General features: G+C 42.0%; 1 protein-coding gene and 1 long non-coding RNA gene across 3 annotated transcripts; one reads left to right on the plus strand and one right to left on the minus strand.

Annotated features, from left to right (window-relative positions):
* The first annotated feature begins 4,227 nt into the window (after positions 1-4,227).
* On the plus strand, positions 4,228-11,649 carry LOC124269647 (protein PML-like). Of its 2 annotated transcripts, none has more exons than XM_046704684.1 (5): positions 4,228-5,267; positions 5,454-5,512; positions 5,718-5,766; positions 6,210-6,287; positions 10,826-11,649. In XM_046704684.1, the coding sequence occupies exons 1-5, from the start codon at positions 4,229-4,231 to the stop codon at positions 11,503-11,505; spliced, it is 1,905 nt and encodes a 634-aa protein (XP_046560640.1). In that variant the 5' UTR covers position 4,228; the 3' UTR covers positions 11,506-11,649. The 2 variants fall into 2 exon arrangements, with proteins under 2 accessions (XP_046560640.1, XP_046560641.1); XM_046704685.1 differs by having other exon boundaries at positions 6,228-6,287.
* A 2,967-nt stretch (positions 11,650-14,616) lies between these two features.
* Positions 14,617-15,266, minus strand: LOC124269650. Its single transcript, XR_006896561.1, has 2 exons — positions 15,204-15,266; positions 14,617-14,845 (listed from the first exon to the last, which is right to left on the minus strand). It is a non-coding gene; the product is annotated as an uncharacterized LOC124269650 (long non-coding RNA).
* Between the last annotated feature and the right edge of the window lie 1,783 nt (positions 15,267-17,049).

The raw sequence follows: 17,049 nt of genomic DNA on the forward strand, positions 1-17,049 counted from the left end.
ACCATAACTAGATACACTCATGAGTATTTGATCAAAGGTGAAGATCCTCCGTTTTGTATCCCTTGTGATGAGAAAATCACAGTCAAGCATGTCCTGCTTGATTGCCATGATATTTCCATCACAAGGGATAAATATTTTAATGTCAAAACAATTAAGGATCTGTTTTATAATGTTAATTATCATTTAATTATTGAAAATTTAAAGGAAATAGAATTATTACATAAATTTTTAATAATATTTTTTGTAAATAGATATATGATATTTTAAACATGGTAGTATGAATTAGCAACTGCGATTGTTAGTGGCTGTATCCTCAAAGGGGGTTAAAGTGTCGTAAAAATTTGTCCTCCTGAGAAGGTACGCAAGTCCCGATAACTTTCAAAGTCAATTTCACTCAACCATACTTTTTAATCGTAGTATTTTGTTTATTTTAACTTTCGGCTAAATCTTCCTACCATCTCCAGTGGCTGAAGGGATGGTGTAAATCCAGCTAGGGTCCATACAGGTAGCAAAAGTAATGTAAGTCCCCATCGTTCCTAGTATGGTGATCAACCTTCAGTTGTTGGCGATCTACAGCCCGTGGTTTATATTGTACTAAAATGTTTTAGTTTTATATGCTAGTTTTATGTTCATATCTGAAATACCCTAGTATCTTTACTGTCCATTGTCGATAGGTTTTACTCTTCAAAATGTTTTCATTTTTATTGTATAAATTGTTATCGTCACGATATGGCTGAGATATTGCCGATGTGACGTTCAATATAAAATCAGTCACTCACTCTTACAACCATAGTTTAAACATTTGCTCACAAACGTTGGTATACTTTACATCATAGGGCAGTTGATGAAATGTTATTTATCACAGAATCATTCATCCACTATTTCTAGTGTGTAATACCTAGAGACCAGTGTAGCATCATAGAGTTATGTTTTTATGATGAAATGGTAAGGACTGTAATGTAACGTAGTTTTGTTTCGGGTGATACTTTCTCAGTACATGAAAAATTTGCAAACATAAGTTTGGCCCAGTCCTGCCTCAGCGTGCGGGGGACGGTGGGGTAGCCTAGTGATTAAAGCGTTCGCTTGACACGCCGAAGGTCCGGGTTCGATTCCCCACATGGGTACAATGCGTGAAGCCCATTTCTGGTGTCACCGCCGTGATATTGCTGGAATATTGCTAAAAGCAGAATAAAATCATACTCACTCACTCACTCAGCGTGCGGCGCAAAATCGCCAGCACACAAAGTTGGGTTTGTGACGAAGTTTCATTGTTGGGATTTCTCTCGTAAAATATCGCCGATTTCACCCAGGCATAGGTCTCCTGTTACAAACTGGCGTCAGTTGGATTAATTCTCCGCACGAACATGGTGGAACAGTCCATCTAACGTCACAGCTACAGGGAACGCTAGCGGTCGAAGGGAGGTAACTCTGTGAGGGTGGCTGTGACAGGTCGCTATTCTATCACAACCCTTCGGATGAATGAACGCGGTATATATGGTATATTTAGTTGGGTGGGTGGTTGAGTGAGTGGTTGAGTGGTTGAGTGAGTGAGTGAGTGATGGTTGGGTGATCCGCTTTACAAATATTCTAACCAGATGATGGTGGTGGACATATGAAATGGGATTGACATGCTGGATCCTTTTGAGGGAATCAACCAGGGCCTTCTTCGTCATGAGCTGATGCATTAACAGAAATAATTCGTCTCACAATTTGTTTCGCTGTCAAATTAATTCAGTTGATAACAGTGTACAGAACTTCCTCCACATCACACAGACCCGCGATGGGACAACAGTAAAACTTTTATCTCATCATAACGGACACTGTCATCAAATATTCCAGCTTGAACGACATCCACCTCAAAGCATTATGCAACATATCAAATTCGTTTACGATAAAGCTCGCGCATGAACGGAAGTGACATGTACAACAAGGAAGCCGAACCTCCAGGTAGGTGTGTCTTGTGCTGTCTCAACACCTCCCAGTAAATCTGTCTTGATAAAGATATACTTGCAGTGGAAATCAGCGAAATATGTACGCGAAAATAATACCTCATAAAATATCTACTCTGGCCAGGATTTAAGCTTACACAGTCGAGCGTCAAATCCAACAGTTAATCCTATCGATGTCAGTCCTACTTCAGACGCCATTCCTCTTAGAGAGGTGTGCACGATCCGTGTAATTTAACTCTTAAAAAGCAAGAACAGATCTGTCTGACTTTGTAGCAGTTACAAACGGTGTTTATTTGGACGTATTTACAAGGAATAACCTGAATCCTGTAGTTGTAACAGGACTTTGAAGTATTCAATATCGTCGCTGTGAATGCTTTCAAAGGGGCGTAAACGTAGCAACGCGACAGGTAGGACAGGTTATTTTTAGAGGATTAACAATGTTGGAGACATGTCACGATGACCTAAACACCCGGCAACTGTGCAGTAGGGTATGTAGGTCAAGGAAACCTACGAGTGGGGTGACTCGTAAATACGGGTCGATAGCATAATGTGTGTCAGATACGTGTGGAGGAAATTGTGCATAGTGGCCGACAGCGCAAGGGGTGGGTGAATACTGAATGGTGTCTGCTGGTAGTTAGCAAGTGATGGGGTACAGGTGAAGTGAATAGTGTCTGGTGTGGGGGATAGACGTGAAATGAATAGTGTCTGGTCGTAGATAGCAGGTTTGGGGGATACAGGTGAAGTAAATAGTGTGTGTAGATATCATGTGTGGGGGATAGACGTGAAGTAAATGCTGTCTAGTCGTATATAGCAGGTTTGGGGGGATACAGTTGACGTGAATAGTCTGCTGGTAGATAGCAGGTGTGGGAATACAGGTGAAGTGAATAATGTCTGCTGGTAGATAGCAGGTGTGGGAATACAGGTGAAGTGAATAATGTCAGCTGGTAGATAGCAGGTGTGGGGATACAGGTGAAGTGAATAGTGTCAGCTGGTAGACGGGTGGGGAATACAGGTGAAGTGAATAATGTCTGCTGGTAGATAGCAGGTGTGGGAATACAGGTGAAGTGAATAGTGTCTGCTGGTAGATAGCAGGTGTGGGAGATACAGGTGAAGTGAATAGTGTCTGCTGGTAGATAGCAGGTGTGGGCATACAGATGAAGTGAATAGTGTCAGCTGGTAGACAGCAGGTGTGGGAATACAGGTGAAGTGAATAGTGTCTGCTGGTAGACAGCAGGTGTGGGAATACAGGTGAAGTGAATAGTGTCAGCTGGTAGATATCAGGTGTGGGAATACAGGTGAAATGAATAATGTCTGCTAGTAGATAGCAGGTGTTGGAATACAGGTGAAGTGAATAGTGTCTGCTGGTAGATAGCAGGTGTGGAGGGTGCACATGATGCAAATAGTGTCTGCTTGTAGACGACAGGTGTGCGGGATGCAGGTGAAGTGAATATTGTCTGGTCGTAGACAGCAGGTTTGGGGCATGCACATGAAGTGAATAGTGCCTGCTTGTAGACAACAGGTGTGGGGATGCAGGTGAAATGAATAATGTCTGCTTGTAGACAGCAGGTGTGGGGATGCAGGTGAAGTGAATAGTGTCTACTGGTAGATAGCAGGTGTGGAGGATGCACATGATGTGAATAGTGTCTGCTTGTAGACAACAGGTTTGGGGGGAGGGGGGGAACAGGTGAAGTGAATTGTGTCAGCTAGTAGATATCAGGTGTGGAGGTTAGACATGAAGTGAATAGTGTCTGCTGGTAGATGGCAGGTATGGGATGACAGGTGAAGTGAATGAAGTCAACTGGTAGGTAACACATTGTTTTGGAAAATCGGATTTAGTGAATAGTACCTGTTGATATTTAATATAAGGTGTAAAAAGTGTGGGATGGTGTTAAAAAGGATGCATTAGTAAAATGCGAAAAGGGTTGGAGGCACGGGTAGAGTAAAATAGTGTATAATGGTCTGTGAGCAAGAAGAGTAAATTACTTCCAGAAACATTTTGTGTGATTGAGATAGACAGCAGAAGTCCGCTAGAATCAAACTTACATATTAAAATGCCTAGAAAAGTAATTTGAAACTACAATCGCTTGGCTGTGATTAGGAACACATTCATTGCTTGCTCAAATAATTCATTATCCGGATGCAACGTGACTGTGAATGTTTAATTCAAATGCAATTTTGATCAAATACTTCTGTTCATGCATGTATGTTCCTGGAATCAATATGCCATTCTTATGAAGTGGAATCGATTGAATAGAGACACCGATATTATTTGTTTCAGAATGGACGCCTTCCCCAAGTGTACTGTCTGTCAGCAGCAGTTTACACTGAAAGGCCCCGCCCCCTACCAACTGCCCTGTCTACACGCCGTGTGTGAGACGTGTGTCACATCTGCAGCTGGTGGTGTGATAGTATGCTCTACTTGTCAGAGGGAAGTGAACCTCATAGATACACCACCCAAGAAGGATGTGGTGAGAAGAAAGGAAGTATACTACCTGACAGTCAAACATCGCCCCACAGAGTTTCTCTGTTCAAATGATGACGGCAACCAGGCTGTGTGTTGGTGTCAGGAGTGTGAAGAGTTCCTATGTGAATACTGCCAGAGCATGCACAATCGTTTTAAAGCTACCAGAATACATGTTGTCGAAACCTTTACGGATACAACACCGGGAAGCATACATACTAAACCAGTTTGCAAACTTCACAGCCCTTATCCTCTTGAATATTTTGACAAAAACTGCAACATTTTGATCTGTTACAAATGCAGACTTGGCGACCATGCTGAGCACGATGTTGGGGATGTAGATGTGGCTGCTGATGCTGCTAGAGGACGGATAGAACAACATGGGAAGAACGTGACTGCACATCATACTTCTCACCAAGCATGTCTGAAGAGCATCAGCAAAGCCGTGAATGACACCAAGAAGACAAGCAGTGCCCTGAAGGAGGCCATCCACCACACATTCCATTCTCTGAGGACACAACTCGATCAAAGAGAGAAGGAGCTGATCATCGATCTTGAGAATCAGACGAAGCAGGAACTGTCAAATCTACACACCGAGCAAGTTGCCTCTCAAGGCGAGAGTGAACGATGCAAGTGGACCTCAGACTACATCAAGACAGTTCTCAGATATGCTTCAAACTGGGACTTTCTGACACTGGAGAGTTCCATACAAGACACAACTAAGACACACCTCACATCACTACCTCCAGAGACGCACAGGACATCTGCAACCGCTTTCAACACGAGAGGACTGGACAAGATGAAATCCGAAATTTCCAAATTTGGGTGTGTCACTGCATATGGCTCAAAACAAACAGGTACATACTTGCTCTGACAATATATCGATATATATCAGGAGTAAATATTTGATGAGCTTTCTGCGGATTATTTACCTTAATGCCACTTAAGATGGTATGATGATAATGTTCGATCTATTCATTTCTTACAATAACGCAATGAACTGTTAACTATTTGATTTGTAATGATTGTTGGTCATTTTACAGACAAAGGTACACAGACAGATGACAGTCATCTAACTGACGCAGAGAGCCCAAACGAGCATGTAAGTACTTCTTAATCAGTAAACATGCTTATATATGTCTTGTTCTTTCATAAGCATTTATCATAAACAATTTACGATCAACCGAAGACATTTAATGTTATTGTTGTCTGTACATTTAACTGATGTTTGTATGTTAGATTTTTAACAAAGCTACTGTTGTTTTAATCTTGAATTGTGACATTTATGTGTGTGTTTTTGTTAAAAGGTGGAGTTCCTGGAGGTTCCTAATGATCCAACACCACTACATCGGTTTGGTAAGAATATTTTTGATAACACTTAAATAGGAAATAATGTTATGATAAGTGTTCAGGAATATTTGAAAAGGGGACATAACTCACGCAGTCACATCATTTGAATAGAAGGAGATGTGAGTGGACTTAAAATTGTTTCAGTGTTAGACTTTAGCTGTCACTTTGACACGATATTTTGATAAGGCTACATTGTAATCTTATACATCACCAGTACCATTTAGAAAAAGAACAGCAGCTGAAATGAACAGCAAGTTGAACTGCAGTTGACCATTAAAAACCACTTCGGAAATTAAATGGACTGAGAATTTGTGTTGATAGATGTTATGGTGTGTTCAAAAGAGCAGTACCCCGATCTTTAAACCTACTATAATTCTTAAAACCAAATTCAGTTTATACTTTCAAATATATATTAGCATGTGCTCTCTCCGTGATTCTTCGACATGCAGCCAGGATATATGTTGCAGAAGCTGGGCGTGAAACCAACAGACGTGAAACAGGGACGATGACGCCGGTGGCTCTGCAGTGTGAGTACAATCAGATGCTAACTGTCTTCAACACTTGATGAAGCGACATTGTCCGCACTTCATAAACAGGATACCCATGCATGTCGTAAGAGGCGACGAACGGGATCGGGTGGTCAGACTTTCTGACTTGCTTGACACATGTCATCGTATTCCAATGCGTAGATCGATGGTCATGCTTTTGATCACTGGATTGTCTGGTCCAGGCTCTATTATTTACAGACCGCCGCCATATACCTGGAATATTGCTTAGGGCAGCGTTAAACAACCAACCAACCAATCAATCATAAACAGGATAGGTCACTGACTGCTGTTTAAACACGGGATGCTGTACACAATGATGCGGTACACAGCCTGCTGTACAATGATTTGTACACGGGATGCTGTACACACACGGATGCTGTACTGGGCGTGCTGTACACGGGATGATGTACTGGGCGTTCTGTACACGGGATGCCGTACATGGGCGTGCTGTACACAGGATGCCGTACATGTGATGCCGTACACAGGATGCCGTACTGTACTGGGCGTGCTGTACACGGATGATGTACAAACTGATGCTGTACTGGGCGTGCTGCTACACAGGATGATGTACTGGGCGTGCTGTACACGGGATGCTGTACTGGGCGTGCTGTACACGGGATGATGTACTGGGCGTGCTGTACACGGGATGATGTACTGGGCGTGATGTACACGGGATGATGTACTGGGCGTGCTGTACACGGGATGATGTACTGGGCGTGCTGTACACGGGATGATGTACTGGGCGTGCTGTACACGATTCTGATGATGTACTGGGCGTGCTGTACACGGATGATGTACTGGACGTGCTGACTGGGCGTGCTGTACACGGAATGATGTACTGGGCGTACTGTAGGCGGGCGCTGTACACGGGATGATGTACTGGGCGTGCTGTACACGGAATGATGACTGTACTGGGCGTGCTGTACATGCTGTACTGGGCGTGCTGATGTACTGGGCGTGCTGTACACGGGATGATGTACCCGCTACTGCTGAACCCCTTCCACACTGTATTTAGAGCTTGGTGTTTCTCTGAAGTCTGATATTGTAATAGATGTGGTTATGTTATACATAGTTGAAACGCAGAACCTCCTCACCCCACTGCTGAGGTATAATGGTATGTCCCTTGAACACAAGATTGAGTGAGTGAATATTCTAGCAATATCATGGCGGCAGACATCAGGAATGGACTTCACATATTGTACCCATGTGGGGAATCGAACCTCGGCCATCGGCGTGACGAGCGAACCACTGGACCACACCACCGCCCTTTGAACACAAGACACGGTGTATATCGGTGTTCTCAGATTTATAAAACACTGAACGTGGTATTGGGTTTGTAGGAACACTCACAGTTATTTTAAAATATGACGTTTCACTGGGTTTATAGAAGTATCCTCACTTCTTGGATGTGGTTCTAGGTATACTCTATTATGACTTATTCTTAGACATTAGGTACAGGAATGCTATTGATAGATGACCCTTTACACCTTTGGCATTTGCTTTCGATTTTTCACTAAAGTTTCCATAAGATCATTGAGTTCATATTTCTTGATGTCATGTGAAGGGGTCCAGACTCGATTATTTACAGACCCCCGCCATATAGCTGGAATGTTGCTGAGTGCGGCGTAAAACTAAACCCACTCACTCACTCATGTGAAGGACACACGAATGAGCATTCACTGTTGGATGATCTTTAATACATGTGAGTTGATGCACGTGAGAAGCTGAGCCGGATCTCTTGTTTATACTCTTACGAAACAATGGCCGCCCCTCACAATCCAGTATATATCGTCAATGAATTAGTCATTCAGGTGACAGAAACACGGACGAATGTTTACATTCGGAACTGCCGATCTGTTTCGACTTTCATTTGCTATTTACAGATTGAGCGAGTGAGTATGTTTGTACGCCGCTTTTAGCAATATTCCAGGTACATGACGGCGGGGAACACCACAAATGAGCTTCACAAATTGTACCCATGTGAGGAATAGAACCCTGGTCTTCCGCGTGACGAGCGAACGCTTTAACCACTAAGCTACCTCATCGCCCCACTATGTAGAGAATATATTGAGTGCTTCGTGAATAAGATGTATCTCAGATTAAATGACGTGGAAAAAGGAGATAATTTCAAAGGTGGAGCCTTTTCCACGTGAGATGAAAGCTTCCCCATCTTTCGTCATACTTATGAACCGTCCTGTTTATCACATACGTCGTTTGTTGTCGGCAGGTTGTTTCAACAATTACCCGAAGTAATAGAAATCTAAGTCGCAATATCTAACCTTGATTGTGGTCAAATGTCATATGAAAATTGTGTAAGGAGTCACCGACCTAGCTTAGAGTAACTCATAACATCGATCACTGGCCATCAAATAATTCAAAGTGTTTTATGCTATTTTATTCACATATCTTATTAACCAGGATTACTTTAGACTGTTCTTCTTTTCGCATGTCGATTGCAAATGAATTCATAGCATATCACAGGTGTGTGACATATTTTTGTTGACTTGAGTACAACCCTCCCCCATGGTGGGTTTCGATAAAATAATCTTTGGGTCAGGAGATAGCAGCTCTTCTGTTAATCACATACACACATGCTGTATACAAATATTCTCTGTCAGTGATGTAACATATTTAATACCCACTTGAATTTCATTTTCAAGATTTGAAAAGTTTGTTAACATTGTCAAAGTGGGCGTGAACGTTGCGGCCGATGCCAACATTTGGAGTAATGATAGATAATGTCCCCGTCTACAGGTTGATAAGAATCTGCTCACATGGAGCCCTCACTGCACGTCCCAGCACGTATAAACGTTTGTGGGCTAGAAAGCATAAACATGTCATATATTCAGCGTACCCTTGAAGATCCTGGTTAGAATTGGTCTCCAGGTACCCATACTTGTCGTAAAAGACGACTAACGGGATCGGGTGGTCGGGCTCGCTGTCGTGAGAGGCAACTAGCCGGATCGAATAACATGGTTGACACATGTCTTCGTATCCCAACTGCGTAGATCGATGCTCCTAATATTGATCACTAGATTGCCTGGTCCAGACTCAATTATCTACAGACCGCCGCGATATAGCTGGAATATTGCTGAGTGCAGCGTTAAACAACAATCAACCAGCCAACTATATATTCAGTTAAAACTCATCCTCCTCTTATTGAGTTTTATCGAAAACAATAACAACAGTTCACGTCACCTGGTAGTAAACGAGAACTACATGAAACAGGAACACAAGCCGTGATTTTGCTCAGCGACGACTGAAGATTCATGTTACAAGCACCCGGAGCGTCTATCTGGCCCTCGATACTCGAGCTCACTGTCTAATCTCGACACGGTGAATAATAAAATTCTTAATTGGCTCTGTTTAGTTGAAAACTGTTCCACCGTTATCTAAACTAACGGACAATTCCTTTCATTACCTTTAACAAATTAAACTAACAGCTTATCTTATAATGTTTATTGTTCATCATAAAATTAACTTCCAATTGCGAGTGTCAGTTTGTTTAATGCCGATGAAATGAGTAAGATGAAAGCCTAGAATTATAACAATAAAATGCAAAAATGATGTGTTGCAATGAATATTATATTGAAGCAGCATATTACATCCACGGAGTTATATTGCTCCGCTCAGCAAGGAGGCTGATAATACAGTTCACTGTTAATTGAATATTTGCTAGAATGAGTTAACGTGTTTTACCCCATTTATGTATGAGGACAAAATATAAGGAGTGTTAGGAAATAGGATTCATAGGACATCGTTAAAGATTAATGTTTACCCATTGCCATATTAGTCAAAACTTGTATGAATGAACGATAAGGTAGGCTGTCTTCCGGGTTCGCTGTTTTGTTATATTTCTTGGTGAATCTGTAACGAAAAGGGTAATGCTATCTGAAAATGACAAGTTTGAGAACTGTGTAATAAAATAATAAAATGTGAGAGTACATGTCACAGTCGATACACAAAACACGACAACCTCCCCGCTCAGCGAGTGTGCTCAAACTGTGGTCAGTGATTGAAGCGGACGTAGAAGTTACCTGTTGACACTGTGTCTGTTGAACACTCAGATGTAAAAATATCGTCAAACAACTGCTTTGTTGGTCTCATTGTTTAGTAAATCGTATAAGAAGAGTTTAGAATACTAACAATGATAGTTTTATCATGATATGAAGTTTATACATATGTGTTTTCAGGCGGTAAGTGTCTATTTCTGACTACTGACAGCTAACCAGCTCAACTAACAATTTCTGACAAAATGTTTTATGGAGTGTTTATTTCATTGTCAATCAATATAAAAATGTATGGAACACATTTAGAATACCCATTCAAATATTTGTACAGCTTTATAATTTCTATTTAAAGCACAATTATCACACATTTCACACACAGACGAAAATGGCAGCCGATATTCAGTGCGCTGTTTTGTAAACATTGAAACGAGGTTGACAATAAAATGTCTAATTTGTTGTCTGAAGTCGGGAAATTTGTTAAACTGTAAACAAAATGTATATTTCCAGGTCCTAAACTACAAATGGACGCTGCTCGAGCCAACTCAGACGAGTGCCACGTAACTACAGGCGGTGAGCTGGTGAACTCGCCGCCCGCCACACAACACAGACACAGCGGCAGGTTACGGGTATATTGGGGTACATGTGCCTCCACCCCCATCACCCTTCCTCCATCCCCCTCTACTGTCACCCCTGTCCCACACACACCACGATACTGGGAGACCCACACTATGGTGGGTGTGGTGGGTGGATGGTGGTGGTTTGTCCTGGAGGTGGGTGTGATAGAGGAGAGCCAGGTAGACAGTGGGTGGTGTGTTTGTGACCAGCCCCGCTCCTGGTGTGTCAGTGTAGTGAGATGTAACACACACCAGGGGAGACTCTGTACCAGGGTGTGTCAGCTGGGGGAGGTGGGGGAGTGTTACAGTAACACAATGTCTGCCACACCCGGCACACAGGCCACCCTCCACTATGGCGTTGTGCTGGATGTGGGGAGGGGGAGACTCGCCTTCATCGACCTCGACAGAGAGGTTGTTTTAGCCAAGGTGGATGTTGAGTGGAGCGAGTCTCTTCTTCCCATGTTTGGTGTTGGGCCGCCAGATCGCTACACAGTCAACATGAAGGTGATAAGTGGGGCAGATATCACCATGACTGACACCAAGAAGTCACTTATTAATGACGCCTTGAATTAGACAATAAAATAAACATGACATTGTGTAAACTTGTAAGTGTGACTTATTTATTTAAACTGTCAAATGTAATTGTAGTGATTGAGGCGGACGTATAAGTTGTCTGTCTATGTGCTGTTTGTTGTGTACAAGAATGTAACGAGGTCAGCTGAATGTGTTGTTTTTCTACTTGACTGGATTCAGGGGGATGTTACAAACATTTTACATCCACACATGACTATTGTTATGATTATTATTCTGCAGTAGTTGACCAGTTTATGATACATTTCACACATGTCTGGGAAATGTCACAACAAATAACCGAATCCACAAATTTATCAAAACTTGTTTCAAATCATGAATTTATCACCATGTTTAGTTTCTACTCTGTAATGTAAATGTTTTAAATCCCCACATGAACAGTTGTGATGAAATTATTGTAGTTGTGAATCCACATACGTCACATTTGATCTCAGTGAAGAGATGAGGTGAAAGTCAGTGAAGCGGACATAGAATGTCCCCGTGTACATGGCGAGGCGCACATTCCAAAACACAATCAAGTTCGCAGAATCTTTTGTTTTCCTAATTAGCTGGGTTTTGTTGTCTGTAAGAAGTGTTTCAAATCTACACTTGAGCAACGTTTGGATTTAGTGAAGCAGAAATGGCAGATTTCAAATGTCTAACACTACAGAAACGGTATTGAAGAAAGAAAAGCAATGACCGTAGTTTCAGCATGTGTTTAATGACAACTTATTTATTCTGCAGCGCAAGAAATGCACTAACAATTGCAAGAGCAGATATAAAAAGTTATATCAACGACATCAGAGCGCAACATACACTATATATGTCTCCTACTTGATTGTGGGGCGTTTGGGTGGTTCAGCGTTCGCTCGTCGACGCTGAAGACCCGGGCTCGAGTCCCCACATGGATACAATGTGTGAAGCCCATTGCCTGTGTCCCCGCCGTGATATTGCTGGAATATTGCTAAAAACGGGTAAACCCATACTCACTCACTTGATTGTGAGAACCTTTAGACTGTTTCGAAGCACTGTGGTCTAAGGGAAGTAACTCTGTGCGGGAAGCTGTGACAACATGTTTGTACACTTCTCTCCCGATCCTCATGCTGTTATCACTGGATTGTCTGGTCCAGACTCGATTATTTACAGACCGCCGCCATATAGCTGAAATATTGCTGAGTGTGGCGTAAAACTAAACTCAAAAAAAATTAGAGTAGCTGGGCGACGTGGTGAGTGAGCGGGTGGCTGGGTGAGTTGATAGGGGAGATGGAGGGAGGTGTCGGGACTGTCGGGTGAGCGAGTGAGACTTTAAATGAAATCGTTTACCAAAGTTCCAACACAGAGATATAATCTTCAGTTATATTAGTCTTTTGCTAACTGTAAAATTAAAGGTTTGAATATTAAACATCCTTGCATATTAACTGTTTCTTTTACAAGAGCATCAACACATTTCATACAAGATGAATAAATATTTCGCAGGTGGTTGAAGTGGTGTAAGGGAGGTAACTCTGTGAGGACTCGAGGCCATGAGTGAACAAGGGTATGTCCCATATCAACTTGTTTCCACCATGAAACTTGAATTACCCAAACATATAAATATTTTGTGTGTCCGTGCAGTATCTAAACAAACGGCTATTCAATGTGTTTCTATTTCTAAGTACATACATGTACATGTACTCAAAAGTATTATTTAGAAGATCATTGACTTGATACAGAGTACTTTCATTTTCACCTCCAATAGAATCCCGAGATTTGTCATCGCATTACACATACAAACTTCCGCAAATGGTGACCGGTCGCTTCTGAATCAATGTATTTTCACATAACGATCCGTGGTGTATTAGTGCAGCTGAGATTTTTTGTCATGTTTTTCCCCGAAAATTACCTTAAAAAGTATCCTTAAATTGAAACATTTAAGACCTGAAAAGTGAAGTTATATCTATTTCACAGAACAATGTCCTTGAGCCCGAGGGTATCTCATCTAAACACAGGCTATTCACCGTCCTGGTAGTGTGGGAAGTAAACCGTGGTGTACAGTGTTTTTTGTACATGGGGTTTTGAACGAAAGCTCTCAAAGTAATAATACACCCTGAGGAGTGAGTGAATGTGTTTAGTTATCAATATTCCAGGCATATCACTACTGCGGTGACCGAAAAGAGGTTTAGCACATTTTACCCATTTGGGGAATAGTACCCTGGTCTTTGGTGTGACGACTTAACGCTTTAACCAATAGGCTACCAACCAACCCCCCATCCTCAAGGACCGCCTCCGTGGTGTAGTGGTTAGAGCGTCCGCCCGGAGAGCGGAGGGTCGCGGGTTCGATCCCCGACCGCGTCATACCAAAAGACGTTAAACCCAATTTGACCTCACCTCACCCATCCTCAAGGAATTGATGAAACTGTCGTAGCGTTCACTGAAACACTGAGGTAATGGCTTGAACTTTCAAGCAACTCTGTCACAAAGCAAGAATAGCCTACTATGGAACTATGTCAAATATATTATTTCAAGATGAAATGATGATATAGACTAGTTGTTGAGTTTGTTATCAGATTCCTTTTCAATATTGCAAACTGGATTATAATTTGATCTCACTAAGTTGAAGGGTTTTAAACATGTATTATTCAAACTGGATTATATGTTGACTTCACTAAGTTGAAGGGTTTTAAACATGTATTATTCAAACTGGATTATATGTTGACTTCACTAAGTTGAAGGGTTTTAAACATGTATTAAAATACACAACATATCACTCCAATAAGCATGGGATTGGAAGCCCGTATCTTTCGTTTATTGGCGACTTAGCTTCGTATATTGGCCACTTTGTCTGGTGTATTGGCGCCCTACTTTCAAATATTGGCGCCCTATTACCGACCCGGTCCAAACGCTGAATTCAAACAGTAATACCCACATTACAGAAATGGGGCGGTGGGGTAGCCTAGTGGTTAAAGCGTTTGGCTCGTCACACCGAAGACCGGGTTCGATTCCCCACATGGGTACATTGTATGAAGCCCACTTCTGGTGTCCCCCGCCGTGATATTGCTGGGATATTGCTAAAAGCGGCGTAAAACTAAACTCAGTCAGTCAGCCATTACCAAAATATAGAAACGAAACCTCACAATGTTTTCATCCCTTTATTACATGTCAAATGTCACTCTTGCACCGTCCCGTTCAACAACGAAGTGTACAGTTTTAGCATTTGAACAGTTGGCGTCTTGACGTCTTGGGGTCAGTGGTGTCGGAGACGTGAGGTGTTGGCGAGCTAGTCGCTGATGTGGCAGTTGCTGGTGTTTTCCTCTGGACAACATCATCAACACTCTTTAACATGCCCTCGCTTGTTCTCTTGTACCTGTATTGTATATAGCACATAATTATTCAGTACATGTTACTCCCTCACTAATATTTGGATATACATTTTACAAGTGATTGTTAGCGAGTGAGTTTGGCTTTACACATCCTTCAGCAAATATTCCAGCACTATGACGGCAGGGGACACAAAGCATGGGCTTTACACATTGTGCTTGTGTTGGGAATCGAACCCGCACCGCAGGCACTATAACCACTAGGCTACCTCACCGCCCTTAGACGTGATTAATAATCATTAAATACAGTGCACATATGTCCCATTGTACCAGTGCCCATTTGTCTTCAAATCAACCTGTTGTTCAGTATGTGATTGCTTCAAATGCAATTACACCTATACTTACGCACAAATAGCTGTCGATCTGTGACCTGTCCTTTCGGCAATCAGCTTCTCATCCAAACCGCTCTCCTACTGGCGTGTGGCCGTTGTAGCCCTTAGTGGTTTGTATAAAATCCTTTAAACCCGACCCTGGCGCAGCGAGCCTCTTGACACCCCAGACAGAACGTGTCTCCCTATAGGAGCGGCAGAGTACCACTGGTTAGGCTTAGGATACTTGAGTGGACGAAGGTAAAAGTCATCACAACCCACTGGCCTGCAATCAAGTGGTACATACATTGCATACAAGCTTCACTGTAGCCGTCTCCATGGGGTTTTTCTGTATAAAAAGCTATTTTTTTACAAAACGATATGAATTTCACATTTTTGTCAATTTTAAGATTTTCAGTAATCACTAAATTATTCACTCACCTCAGTGACATGTACTTTTGGTGAAGTCTCACTGGACAACGGGCAGGGTTCTCTCCGTTAATATCCACTGAAATGACCTTAGCAGACAATCTTTTATGTTACAGCCCTCCTGAATTCGTTTTGGAAACCTCTTCAGAGTAAACCAATTGTTTTTTGTTGTATCTTTTAGAGCACGATGTTCCTCACCACCTCGCAAACAAAAGTTTATCCCATTCAAATAAAAAACGGTTTCAAGCAATTTCTCCGGAGTGTCATCCAAAAGCAACCCCTCTCACAAACGCATCCTCCCTCCTGTGGCGTGATGACGTTAGCTCGTCTTCTATGCATGCCAATACCAGCCTGGGCCAGTGATTTCCATTTTAGCATCAAGAATGGTTCTCAAACCAGGCCAATGAAAGCAAAAATCGTTGGTTAGGTTAACATCTCGACCACTTTGGCGCATGAATCTCTGCATCGAAATAAGAATCTCATGAATTGTGTTACCGTTGTATTGACCTCCCCTTTGGTTCCTTACTTCTGTGACAAATAGACTCAGCGTTCTATTCAGATCCTCATCAGAAAGACTTAATAATTTGCTTCCTAACTCGGATTCAAAACCCATCCCTTTCACGTTGCCATGTATCGAAAATCCGCACCTGCCCACTGGTTTTCTTTTCTGTATGTTTATTTTTTGCAAGATATTCCGAGTTTTAATATTTTAGAAACTGAGAGGGGGTTTTGCCAAAACGTTTGGTAGTTGTTTGATCATTTTCTTTTCTATCTGCTGAGAAGCAAGCATCAGTTCATCATCTGTTGAACTATTCATTTGAAGTCAAATTAGCTGTTCTAGGTTTGCGACTCGCAGCAATTCTTCATCCGAACAACTATTCCCAACTGTATCTGGCAAGATGTTTGTCCCTGTTGCATCAAAACTGACCTCGAAATTCTTCCATTCAAAAAGTTCCTAAAAATCTGAATGAATGTCACTCATATTCAAAGTTGTAGCTTCGGAAAATGTATTTTGAGTGACAAAGGACATCGCCTAAAGGATCATTTGCCCGACATAGTTGAAAACATCTGGTAAAATAAATGTAGTAAAATATTTTCGTTTGTTTGTACCCTCAATATGCTGTCTCATTACACAGTTAGGCGTGTTCATAACATTATTATCATTACTACCGTGCTACCCAGATGTAAGGACGCCAATAATAATATTGCTGTGTTCGGGTGCAAAAGGTTACGAAGAAACTAGGGCACCAATATGTATGATTTTAGGTTTAAAGCGCAATTAACTCCGAAGACTCGCCAATATTCGCGAGGCTGGTTGGATCCTCGGCCTGGCACAGCCTCGGACTCAACCAACTTCGCGAATAACAGGTATCTTCGGGGTTTATTCATACTTATTCAAACTGGATTAGAATTTGACTTCACTAAGTTGAGGGGTTTTAACATGTAATTGTTCA

This window comes from Haliotis rubra, unplaced genomic scaffold, assembly GCF_003918875.1.
Source record: "Haliotis rubra isolate DU_JTF1 unplaced genomic scaffold, ASM391887v1 Scf146, whole genome shotgun sequence".
In the NCBI taxonomy this organism is placed as follows: Eukaryota; Metazoa; Mollusca; class Gastropoda; order Lepetellida; family Haliotidae; genus Haliotis; species Haliotis rubra.

Coding starts and splice junctions, on each gene's coding strand:
- LOC124269647 (XM_046704684.1), top strand. CDS start 4,229: ATGGACGCCTTCCCCAAGTGTACTGTCTGTCAGCAGCAGTTTACACTG. Junction 5,767..6,209: donor AACACCACTACATCGGTTTG/GTAAGAATATTT, acceptor TTCGACATGCAG/CCAGGATATATGTTGCAGAA. Junction 6,288..10,825: donor GACGCCGGTGGCTCTGCAGT/GTGAGTACAATC, acceptor GTATATTTCCAG/GTCCTAAACTACAAATGGAC.